General features: G+C 45.1%; 1 protein-coding gene across 4 annotated transcripts in view; it reads right to left on the bottom strand.

The window, feature by feature from the left end:
• PKD1 (polycystin 1, transient receptor potential channel interacting) overlaps positions 1-12,558 on the bottom strand; it is a 264,518-nt gene that overhangs the window by 72,649 nt on the left and 179,311 nt on the right. For 3 of the 4 annotated variants that reach the window (XR_011022701.1, XM_068244337.1, XM_068244339.1), the window contains exons 35-41: positions 11,969-12,177; positions 9,396-9,590; positions 8,479-8,618; positions 5,808-5,929; positions 5,554-5,683; positions 5,344-5,469; positions 3,902-4,076 (exon numbers count right to left, since the gene is read on the bottom strand). Coding sequence is in view for 3 of the 4 variants with exons in the window: in XM_068244337.1 (XP_068100438.1) it covers positions 3,902-4,076; positions 5,344-5,469; positions 5,554-5,683; positions 5,808-5,929; positions 8,479-8,618; positions 9,396-9,590; positions 11,969-12,177 (1,097 nt within the window). In the remaining variant the exon portion in view is untranslated. The remainder of the gene's footprint in view (positions 1-3,901; positions 4,077-5,343; positions 5,470-5,553; positions 5,684-5,807; positions 5,930-8,478; positions 8,619-9,395; positions 9,591-11,968; positions 12,178-12,558) is intronic. The other variant, XM_068244338.1, reaches the window with a different exon arrangement.

Genomic DNA, 12,558 nt, shown 5'->3' with positions numbered 1-12,558 from the left:
GCAAGGACAGGACGCTCCAGCGATCTCATGGTGATGTCGGACATGCGGACATTCTTTAGTCCAACGCCTCGCCTTAGCCCATCCGGATCCACCCTCCACCAATGCCTCAACTGGCAGGTAGCAGACTACCTGGCCTTAAGTGTGGATGTAGACACTGTGAGCAGCGATGAACCCTTGGACTACTGGGTGTGCAAGCTTGACTTGTGGCCAGAGCTGTCCCAATTTGCCATCCAACTTCTGTCTTGCCTTGCCTCAAGCGTCCTGTCAGAAAGGACCTTCAGCGCAGCTGGAGGCATTGTCACTGAGAAAAGAAGTCACAAAAGTGTTCAGTACCTCACCTTTATCAAAATGAATGAGGCATGGATCCCGGAGGGCTACTGCCCACCCGAAGACTAAGTCAGTCCCCACACACAGCATCTCTGCCTGCACGCCGTGTGACTGCCTGCCCCAAGACTAAGTCGCTCCCCACACAACATCTCTGCCTGCAGGCCGCTTGACTGCCTTCTCCACCACCACCACCAACAGGGTCCAGGACACCAGGCGGATTCCTGAATTTTTAAGGCCGCTGGCTGTATAAGTGTATCGGGGGGGGGCACATAAAGTCGTTGCTTCATTGTGGACAGACCAAATTTGATCAGCCGGACAGTCACTGTTCTGTCATTCAGCTACCTCAGCCCGGCGACCATATGGGCTGGAAAGCCCCCATCACCTGCACTCTCGTCATAGTGCGCACCAGTCCAGCTCGGCCGTCACTACACAAACAGCTGTTTGCAGTCACTGCATACCTTTCACTGCATCTGTGACTGCACATCGTATTATACCTGGCAGTCAGTGCATACCTTTTACTTGAATGGATGGCAGACTTGCCCTCCATAACAGATTCTCGTTAAAGGATTTAAAGTTGATTTGTCTCATATACAGCAGGGCCTCGAAAGTCCTCCTGTATTGTTATTTTTTGTCACTACCTTGAGACTTGCATGCCATGCCTGCTGCCTTCTTTGGATGTGTGGTGGTAGCCATTTCTCAGGCTCCAACTCCGGACCGGAATCGAACACTGATTACCCGTGGTCACCATGGTACTGAGAAAGTAATATGGAAACTCTTTTATCAGTCACACAGTTGAATGGCTAGCAGACTAGCCCTCCATAACAGATTCTCGTTAAAGGATTTAAAGTTGATTCGTCTCATATACAGCAGGGCCTCGAAAGTCCTCCTGTATTGTTATTTTTTGTTACTACCTTGGGACTTGCATGCCATGCCTGCTGCCTTCCTTGGATGTGTGGTGGTAGCCGTTCCTGCTCCTTTGCCCATAGCGTGCCTGCTGCCTTCCTTGGATGTGTGGTGGTAGCCGTTTCTCAGGCTCCCACTCCGGACCGGGATCGTACCCTGACTCCCCGCCCGTACGCTTTCTTTAACAATGGTAGAGAAAGAACCATCGACAGTATGAGCAGCGATGGACTACTGGGTGCGCAGGCTTGACCTGTGGCCAGAGCTGTCACAATTTGTCATCCAACTTCTGGCTTGCCTTGCCTCAAGCATCCTAGAAAGGACCTTCAGCACAGCTGGAGGCATTGTCAGTGAAAAGAGAAGTCGCCTAGGTCAAAAAAAGTGTTCAGTACCTCGCCTTTATTAAAATGAATGAGGCATGGATCCCGGAGGGCTACTGCCTGCACAAAGACTAAGTCAGTCCCGACTCCCCCCACACACACACACACTGTTGTTCTATCAATGAGCTACCACAGCCCGGCGACCATATGGGCTTGAAAACCGCCATGGCCTGCACTCTCGCCATGGTGCGCACCAGTCCAGCAAGGCCGTCACTACACAAACAGCTGTTTGCCGTGTGTTACACAGTAAGTTTGGTGTGTCAGTGTGAAACAGTACACTAATTACACTCCCTGATTAATGTATACACATGCAAGATGTTTTAAAGCACTTTATGCCTGCAATTTAGCATGCAATGTGATTTCTGCCCTTAAAACGCTGCTGTGCGTCAAATCCAGATTTTTCCCCGGGACTTTTGGCGTGTATCCCACTCATCCATGCAAAGACTCAGCTGTTAAACCTCTTGAAACATCTTTTCCATCACTTTTCTGGCTAGAATTATTGTTTCTAGTTTTCAATGTTCGCCTTCCCATTGAAGTCTATTACGGTTCCCGAAAGTTCGCGCGAACCAAACTTTTGCGGAAGTTCGCGTTCCAAGTTCGCGAACCGAAAATCGGAGGTTCGGGCCATCTCTAGTGAGGTACACTTTACACTGACAATCTGTCATTCCAAACATAAATAAGGTTTTTCAAGGGAATCCCCGTTAATCCTACTCAGGGCTGTGGAGAGGAAGTCGAGGAGTCAGAGTCATTTTTGGGTACCAGGAGTCTGAGGTTTCATAAACCTTTTCTGAGGTTGAAGTTTGATGATTTTTGTACCAACTCCACAGCCCTGGTTAAAGGGACCCTGAGCAGTGATAAAAAAATGATCCTGCATAGTCCCTAGGTGTCCTCTGGGTCTCATCCATGGTCCCACTGGCGGCTCCGGTAGGTGCGCGACTTTGGCAAAAGTCACGCATGCGCAGTACAGGGAAATGGCCATCCATCACCTGTGGCATCATCACGCACGTTACCGTAAGGGCCCTGCGCATGCGTGGTACAGTCTATCTTGTACAGCGATGTGCGTGATGACACCACAGGTGATGGGCGGGTGGGTCTCTGTACTGCACATGCGCAACTTTTGGCACCAAATCCGGCACCTACCAAAGCAGCCAGTGGGACCACAGAGGGGACCCAGAAGACACCGAGGGACCTTGCGGGCTACAAGAAAAACCAGGTAAGACCAGATTTCATTTTTAATCACTGGTTAGGGTCCCTTTAAAGGGAACCAGAGACGAAGCACCCTCATGTATTTTACCATATATATCAGTGGGAACATTACAGAAAACACCTACCCTGCTCTCCGTTTCATCCTCACTGCTAAAAGTGTCTGTTATCAGCTGTGATAAGAATCCCGGACTGAGCATTCAGTCTGGCTTTGCTGGGAATGATTATTGCTGACTCATTATATCCGGTTTATCCGGTATGACTGCCGCATGGTCAGCCGTCCGGGTTGCTTCCGCGTTGCCCCGCTCGTCTCTGCACACTCCACGCCGTCTAGGGTCCCTGACGGCTGACCACGCGGCAGTCATACCGGATAAGCTACGCAACACTTGGGGAGCCCTACGGAGGCCACCAATGCGGGGGAGAACCCGTTGGAAAAACTCATGCTGTTATCTTGTGGAGAAATTTGTAAGTGCAATAAATTTTAAAGTTTTTTTAGTCAAATCGGTTTTACGCTATGAGAGGTTCTTTTATTTGGAGGTAAATTATCAGCAGCTGTGAACTTCTTGAGAATTGATATAGTCCGTGGTGGGAACATTAAAGACACAGATCGATAAGGTCGGGGGTGACCTGGGAATAACCCCAAGGCGGAACTAAGACCTAATTGGGGGTCTTAGAAGAGGGTGAGTCCCTTTCCAATATTTGGTGTGGTGGTGGTGAGAACTAAGTTCCAGTAATCACAGAGAAGAATTATCTGAGGGCGAGAGGTTTCTTCCTCCTAGGAGTAGCAGGATTGTGTGGTGCTATAATATTGAACTTTTGTGAACTTTTTCTTATATAAATATTGGCGCACTGCCTGGTGCAATTGACACTTTTGCGCATCTCAATTCTATTTGACTTCTCTCTAAGTATTAGACTGAGCACTCAATGATAGTATGTACGGTGTATGCACACCTATGAATATTGTGATACAATTAAGCAATTCAATATACAAGGACAATCTGACAGTGCCGTACCTAACTCTTCATTAAACTCATACAAATACATGCAGGCTGTATTTTAGGCAGTCTATTGGTAAGATACACTTCACATACCATCATGACGAGGAGAAGGTGGGGAGCACTGCCCAGCCGCAGTAATGGAAAGGCACGGACCTCAGCTGATGTGAGACTCCTTCCAGCCATGGGGAACTCCAGAAGCAGCATCACAGAAGAATACAGATCCACTCCAGGACTGTACAGAGAAAATTCAACAAACAGCGCCCTCGTTCTGCAAAAAAAGAAGAGTACAACTCACCACAACTATGAAATGACTCAGTTTAGATATGCTACTGATAATGTGTCGGTCTCCCCATAAAGGAAACATGATCTGAAAATCAACTGATGAGATAAACAATTGTATATATCTTCCTTTTCCTAAAATGACCTTTGTAGATATCCCACAGTTTTCTTTTATATTTAAATCTACTTTTTAAGTTTTTAACTGTTTCATTGTCTCTGCTCAATGACACATCCATTGAGGCTTGCCAGAGCTAAAAAGCTATGAACTATTAACCCTTTTTATGTCTTTTCCGCTCTCAGAAGTTTTTACAGCCAGGAAAGTGGTTTATGGTTGTACAAGGGTTATGCTATAGTCCGACCAGGAGAGAAACTGTCACTTGCATATGTGATTTTTAACTTTTTCAGGCCACCCAATTTTCTCACATGTCAGGCAACCCAATGCGCTTCCCTCTTTCTTATATTAGTGTCTTGCAATTTGTAATAAATCGAAATCGCGCTGCACACAATTTTCTGAGCAATAGCGCTTTAAGGAATGCTAAAAAAAATCACACATTTCTTCAAAATTGCTTAGAAAATCCCTTTGCAAGACTTTCCTGGAGTCTAATATTCGTAAAAACAGACTTTTTAAGACCAAATACTAAACAGCAGCTATGCCATAAAACATGCTTCATTCAGTTGCAAAAGAAATTCGAAACAAGGCTGTAAAGCTCAAAGGCAATTATCAGCAATGTTTCTTCAGCCAAAGAGAAGTGTTTTAGCATCTGTTGATTCCTGAAAGTCAGGGCTGTATTATTGCTATTTGACTGCCTCGTGCATAGTTAAAATCACTGGTTTTTTTTTTTTAATTATTTATTTAACCTTTGCAATGAAAAATAAACAAACGGACATCAGACACGTTATTAGCAGGACTAGTACACTTTGCACCCATGTTTATCTCATCAGGGGTCTGATGGATGGATGTCCATTATGCATGGCAATTTTAGATACACTAATGCTAGGAAAGCATTACCAGTTGCACTATTAGTGTCACATGTGTTGCTATGGTAACTCGTGTATGTGGTACATTACCATGCACTGTCTGCACACAGCAAATTTACAAGACATCAGGTCACATGTCAGTTCAGGTATGAATCAAGTTTGTTGGTTCAATAAATCTTTTGATAAAGGGCTATAAATAAGAGCAAGCCTTCAGTAGAAACGAGCATGAGAGGCTGTACAGCCAGAGTATGACATGATAACAGATGAGGCACACTTACAAGTTATCAATCCAATGATCTTGCTGGAGTTTTCCTATGATAGATTCATTCTCTTCTAAAGTAGCTCCCAGCAGCTGAATATATCCGGAGCTGTCATACAAGGATAGGAAGCCCCAATACCAGGACCTGGATGTGTAACAGAAAAGTTACATGCAAGCTAAAACAAGATGGAGCAGTAACTGCTTCTCGGCTTTATGAAATAACACCTACCCTGTGCTATTCGCTTCTGAGTGCAACCAAGCGCCAGAGGAGGTGGTGGAGCTGCTCAGCCAACCAGCATCATAACCTGCGTCATCAAACGCTTTGATTGTCTCTGGACAGGCCTCATGTCCACATGCTGCTATAAAGAACATTGAAGACATGGTTGCTACCAGGTTCTTGTGTTATAAAAACCTACGTACAGGTCTTCTTGTGTTCTAAAAATGAATTGTATCATTAAAATAAACAAACAAACATCACCTCACCTTTCTTAAGCCGAATCTGGCGCAGCTGAGCGGATCCCAGCAAGTTGCTGTAACTCCCCCGTTGAATATTGCTGAGGTATGGCAGTAGGACTTCTGTGGCCCAGGCCCAAAACTCCTCAGAACTGTGAATGGAGAACAAGCATATCTCATCTGTGCTAAATGTATTGCATAGAGACACCTTGTCTAAGACCGTACCTATAAAGCTAGCAATACACAGGTCAATAACAGCGATCAACTAAGTAGTAGTGATTGACTTTACCATCTTCTCCACTAGATGCTGGTTTGGTTCTAGCAAAAATGTTGTAATGAATTCATAGAACTGCTAGTGTTGTACCACTCACTGCAGCCACGCAGCAGTCCATTCCTTACCACTCCCCCTACCCCACCTGCTTGTACAACATTTTCCAATATACCCATTCACCTTTTCAAAACAGGAAATGTCCAAAATGTGTATATGTTGGGGCCTATAATCCCTAGGCCACATATCCCTAGCAGATTTGATCAAAAAATATTCAAGACTGTTGATGGGTGGGTGTTAAGCCCACCAATTTCCTGGTGCCACCAATGCTGAAGCCATGAACTGCACTTAAAAAATACCCAGGCAGAGTTCTAAATATACTGTCAGATCGTTGTTCTTTCAACAATGGCATATTTTTATGATGGTTACTCAACTGTGGTGGTAAAACTACCTGTGTGATACCGTATATACTCGAATCCAAGCCAACCTCGTGTATAAGTTGACTCCCAATAGTCCACCCTCTTAAGCTGGAATTTTTTATTGACTCAAGTATAAGTCAACCCAGCAAAGTTAATGGCTGTACATGGGGCTTATGAGGAGTTAAAGACAGCACGTCCCTTAAGTGCAGCTAATACCTCCTCAAGGCCCCCAAGTGCTGCAATTATTCACTCTCCTTTATGCAGCCCAGTATTTTCCCTCTGCCCCTTTCCTTGTTAACTGTTGTGGCCAGGACTTTCAGACCTGTGTTTTCTTGGCATTTCCTCTACTCAAAGTATCACTTACCGCAGGGTAAATTGCTGCAAATGGGAATGTCACTATGAGTACACACATAACTCAGTGAGCTCAGTGTTGCCAGTGACTCGTGTATAAGTCGACCCCTATACTTTTATGAAGTGATTCAGACCTAAATTTCTAGACTTACACTCTAGTATACAAAGTAAGTCCTTAATCCTAATTGTCTATGCATTTCATCAGAAGACCTTATCCAATGTTTCTCTGGAATTAACTTGTTTTTAACCGTTCCCCCTATTTCTGGAGAAAGGTGTACTTTAAAAGTAAATTTAACAATAGCTAATCCAATAGTTGTTTTTTTTAATGAAATAAATGCTCTGCAGCTAAAGGCCTGCAAAGGGCTACGAAAGCATTTGTTTGGAGGCGGGAAATAAAAGTCAAACAATGTCCAGATAAATATAGTAAAAATGTTGTTTAAAGGACAACTGAAGTGAGAGGAATATGGATGTTGCCATATTTATTTCCTTTTATTTAACCTCCCTGACGGTAAGCCCGACCTACGCTCGGGCTCGCCACCGCAGGGGATCACATGGCACTGGGAGGGTTTTTTTTTTTATAAAAACTGCTGTGTATTGTTAAGCTAGCACTTCGCTAGCTAATCATGTACCCAAAGTTCCTCCGGTCCCCTACGATCGCCGCCGTAATATGTACCCCCCAGGGATCCCGAGACGGCGCAGCCATCCAATCGGCTGGTGTCGGTGGACCTGGGGCACATAGTTAGCTAGTGAAGTGCTAGCTAACAAATACAAAACATTTTTTATTTTAAAAAATCCCTCCCGCGGACGCAGCCACTGCAACTGTGTACCACCAGGAGGGTTAAACAGTACTAGGTGCCTGGCATCCGGCTGATCTTTCATGCATCAGTTGTATCTGAATCACACACCTGAAACCAGCATCCAGTAAATGCTGCCAAACTTAAAGAGACTCTGAAGCCTCCCTAAAATCATGTTTATTTTAAAAACCTCTTTAGCATGATTGCAGCACCTAAAACGCTGCATTCCCGCGGCTGAAAACTCAATTAATCACCCCTAACTCCTGGGGCAAACATCCATGACTTTCCTGGTCGTGGAGTTTGCTGCTCCAGTAGCTCTGCCTCCATGTGCGTCAATCTGCGCCGATCCTCCCCCGCCCCTCTCAGTGAAAGAAGACAGAGCGGCGGGGAGAGGCGGCGATCCGCGCAAATGGATGTAGTAGAGGCAGAGCTACAGCCCAAAGCTCTGCCTCTACTAGGAAACGCACCCCGAAATTAGCCTCAGGGAGTTTGGGGTGATTAATTGAGTTTTCAGCCGCGGGGATGCAGCATTTTAGGTGCTGCAATCATGCTAAAGAGGTTTTTAAAATAAAAACATGATTTTAGGGAGGCATCGGAGTCTCTTTAAGTCAAACATCTGAAACTCAGTCAGAGCATCTGAGCTGCATGCTTGTATGATTGTTCAGGGTCTATGACTAAAACTAGTAGAGGCAGAGGATCAGCATGACAGTCAGGCAATTTTAATTGTATAAAAGGAAATAAATATGGCAACCTTCTCACTTCATTTATCCTTTAAGACAACAACACAGGAACAGTAATAAATATGTTATAAAGCGTAGTCCGTGAGCTCATCTAAACTCTTCAATAGATTAGTAATGTCTGAGAAGTACCTCATAATGTGCATGAATTTGTGACTCTCTAGCTCTTGCCTGACAGAGCGTTGCAGTAGGTAAGCACTCCGGTTCACAGAGGCATCTCCATAGTTCGTCAGAAGCACTACCAAGAAGAAGAGCATGTACACCACCAGGTTCTGCAGGAAGAAACACATACAGCAATGAAGACTTGGAGGTCCTCTCAGAAAGTTCTCCAATTTCTGCCAACACCCAAAAGAACCAGTCACACAAGGGCCGAACTACATCGACACCCCTGCAGAGATCTGTGGGCCAGGGCCCCCAACCCCCTGCAGAATTAGACACCGCCACGGGGCCCATTCCTGTGTAAATGCAGAGCAGCAGCGGAGCCATACATTACCGGCTAATGGTGGTGGAACAGCTCATCCGCCTTCCTCTTCACTGCATGTGCTCCCCACAGCACCATGTGATTCTCCCCTGAATGTCACATGACATGCAGAGGGGGGAGGCGCATGGTGCTGTACAGCACTTGTGCAGTGATTAAGGAGTGCGAAGAAGCGCAGGGCCTTTATACCTATCAGCCTTGTCATGGAGGAGTGGAAGAGGATTCCAGTGGCAACCTGTGAAGCTCTAGTGAACTCCATGCCCAAGAAAGTTAATAAAAAATAATGACGGGCACACAACATACTTACACTTTGGGCACAATTTTGACAATCTTCACTTAGGGATGTACTCACTTTTGTTGCCAGTGGTTTAGACATTAATGGCTGTGTGTTGAGTTATTTTGATGGGACAGCAAATTTACACTGTTATACAAGCTGTACACTGATTACGCTACATTGTATCATATGAAAGTGTCACACGTCCAATTAAAAGATTTAGTACAATAATTACAAACATGTGAGAGGTGTATGAAGTTTTGTGAGATACTGCATATTGTGCATATGCTTGATTACCTTCAGCATCCTGTGCAGCAGTTTCACCTTGCGCGCCTCCTCCCGGGCCTGGAACAGTGCAAATCCTTGAGGAGGCCGGACTTTTGTGACCCTTTCAGAGATCTGCTCCACCAGCGGGCACTCCACAAGAGTGTCCTCCTCCTCTGGATGCAAACGCTTCACCACCAGGCCAAAGTACAGAGCTTCAGCCAGCACCTACCGTGACCAAAAGACATATTGATAGACCATGTGAACACTAAAATCTGCATTGTGTAGAGCAGCCATTAGTGACATTTTTTATTAGCTCCATATATTACATAGCTAACTATACAGACTACACCATATGGTAGTTTTTACATGTAGATCTCCAGTACTGATTTTGATATGGCCTGAATGAACAATAGCCAATTATTATTCCTCCTGTCTGACCCGGACTGAGTCAGAGAAATTAATCTGTAGACTTGCATGGTAAAGCAAGTTAGGTGTGGTCCAGCGTAATTTGTAGAGATGTTCGAACAACATACTACCTGTCACAACAGCAAGACGTTAGTTTACATCATACAATTCATGAATAGCGGTATATAGTTTTCTTGCAAGCTTTCAAAATTCTTCTTCAGGCTTGATACAGAACTGGATCAGAAACGGTCCAAGAGCCCATATCCAGTTCTGTATCATGCCTGAGGCAGAAAAGCTTTAAAAGCTTGCAAGAAAACTGTGTGCAGCTAGTCATTAAAGCTAATGCCTAAATCAACTTTTTCTGTTTTGACAAACAGAAAGTCTCCAGTTTAGGCTCACTTCTGGGTGCTCTCTCTTATTTAAAGGATACGTCCAGAAAAAAAATTCCACTTACCTGGGGCTTCCTCCAGCCCCTGGCAGTCGTACTGTGCCCTCGCCACAGCTCCGGTGGCTCCCAGTCTTCTCCACTGCAGAAGCCGACCTCGCCAGGTTGGCTTCCGGGTCAGCTTCTTCTGCTCTCCACCGCTGACATCATCAGGACTGTACTGTGCAGGCGCGGTAGTTTTGTGCCTGAGCAGTGCAGCGCTGATGACGTCAGCGTTGGAGCGTAAAAGAAGCCAACCCGGCGAGGTTTCTGCAGGGGAGGACACCGGGAGCCACTGGAGCTGCGGCGAGGGCACAGGGCAGCTGCAAGGGGCTGGAGGAAGCCCCAGGTACGTGGATTTAGTTTTTTTTCCCTGGACGTATCCTTTAAAAAGGAAAATAGTAAAAGATCCACAGTTAGAAAGAACTGGAATACTTTCTGCCCTTGAGTTTGAGAGTTTGTATGTAGACTAAGTATGGAACTTTTTTTTTTTTTTTTTTTTTTGAATGTCTAACGTCATCGCCGGTGACTGGGAGGCAGCGCCGGTGAACGGCTGAAGGCGGAGCTGCAGCGAGGAACATGCTGGGAGATTGGGGCTGGACGAAGCCCCGAGTAAGTAGCACTTATTTTCATTTAAAAAGCCTGATAACTCCTTTACGTAGCTGTGGCTTAAGTAGCTGTAGCTCAGCAGCTGTGGAGCAGGTCTCTGCAGCAAGCTGTGATTCTTCTCATACAAGTGGTCTGCATGAGCCCTTCCTGCTTCAGTCATGTGGCAGCTTACTAGGGTAAAAGGCTCCCTGCAGCCCTTTAATTGTGCATGTATGCCACTAGAGGGCACTCTTCTTTGTATAATATAGACTTGAACATCTAACTGGATACAGAATGTTTCCTTCTGTTCTTTTTTACTTTTTGATGTCCTGCCCAGCAGTGCATTGAATCTAATGGGGTGAGTAGCAGGACGGTGTACCTGTTCCTATTGGCTGTCTCCTTTTGTCTGTCCAGTTTACCGAATGCAGACTGCTAGTTACCGGCAGGTCCAGGCTGCCGGTAACTAGCAGTCTGCATTCGGTAATCTTTGTGAATTAACATTAATTGAGGTATTTACTGCACAAGTCTGTAATTTACCTCACTAGTCGGTCATTTTCCTTTTTTATAGCAGTAACAACCTTAGTGAATTGGTATGTGGCAAGATATTCAGTAAAATCACCTGTTTTCTGCATTACTGTATGCAGTACTGCTTAGCATACTGAAGCCAAAGTGTTTAATCATCCTGTGGAATTCATCTTCAACTCATCTATTGAAGCTGATTATCAACTCATAATCAGCTTCAATAGAGACATCTTACTTGAAATAATTGCACAGCTTTATGATAGGTACACACCGTACACTTTTCATACATGTTGGAAAAAATCTTTCTGGCAGGTAAATCTAACAGAAAATCTAACTGAAAACTGTACGGTGTGTGCCTAGCATAAGACCTTAGTTGGCAGAACTTCTTGTGCTGTAAATTCTTGGAATACTTTGATCTCTCTCTCTGCTAGCAGAAAATATAGAAATTGAAAGCTGAAGTTCTCTATTATTGTCTCACATTGCCCCCTAGTGCCAAGGGGCTATAAATACACATTACATCAGTAATCATTAAGGAAGGAAATGTAACAAGAAATAAATGTAAAAAATGTGCTAAAATAAATTGACCTGGAACACTTGCAAGCCTCTAAATAAATTGGCTGCTAAAGGGTTAATTATCACAACCAGAACCCTCCCCAGCATTTACCTTCAGAGGCTCCAGTATGAAGAATGAGAATAGGAAGCTGAAGATGCCTGAGATGAGCCACATGAGGCCTACGCTGGAGGTGAAGCCCACCCCAATCCACACTGACACCCCAAAACAGCAAAGGAGGAGGAAGCAGCTGAGTGCATGTGCCACCCGGGTGCACCACGAGGGCAGCATATGTCCATGTCTCTGGAAGGCATCAGTGATCACTGCAGAGACAAAGGAAAAATCCATCAGCACTTTTCCAGTGAAGACCCAGGACTGAGGAACTGCTAACTGTTGAAGTAATCTGTTACGGACGAGGGGCAGAAACCAACATGGCTGGGTACATTTCCGGACTCGCAAAGGATGAAAAAGGAATCATTTGCATGACTCCAACTATTATCCTTAAGCCCGAGCTGGCGTTACTTGGTAATAAATAAACATGCTACCTGATCCAAGGGCAAGCCGGATCAAGTAGCGTCCATCACCATCACCGCCATTCCCTCATCCCCCTGAAGCCTGTAATTGCTTACTTTCACTTTCAGGGATCACGTCAATGTATACAGAGCTCTGTGCACTCATCCAAAAAGGGCAACTGAGGTGTGTGT

This window comes from Hyperolius riggenbachi, chromosome 7, assembly GCF_040937935.1.
Source record: "Hyperolius riggenbachi isolate aHypRig1 chromosome 7, aHypRig1.pri, whole genome shotgun sequence".
In the NCBI taxonomy this organism is placed as follows: domain Eukaryota; kingdom Metazoa; phylum Chordata; class Amphibia; order Anura; family Hyperoliidae; genus Hyperolius; species Hyperolius riggenbachi.
The sequence above is the reverse complement of the archived record's forward strand: the minus strand, read 5'-3'. Positions and strand labels throughout refer to the sequence as shown.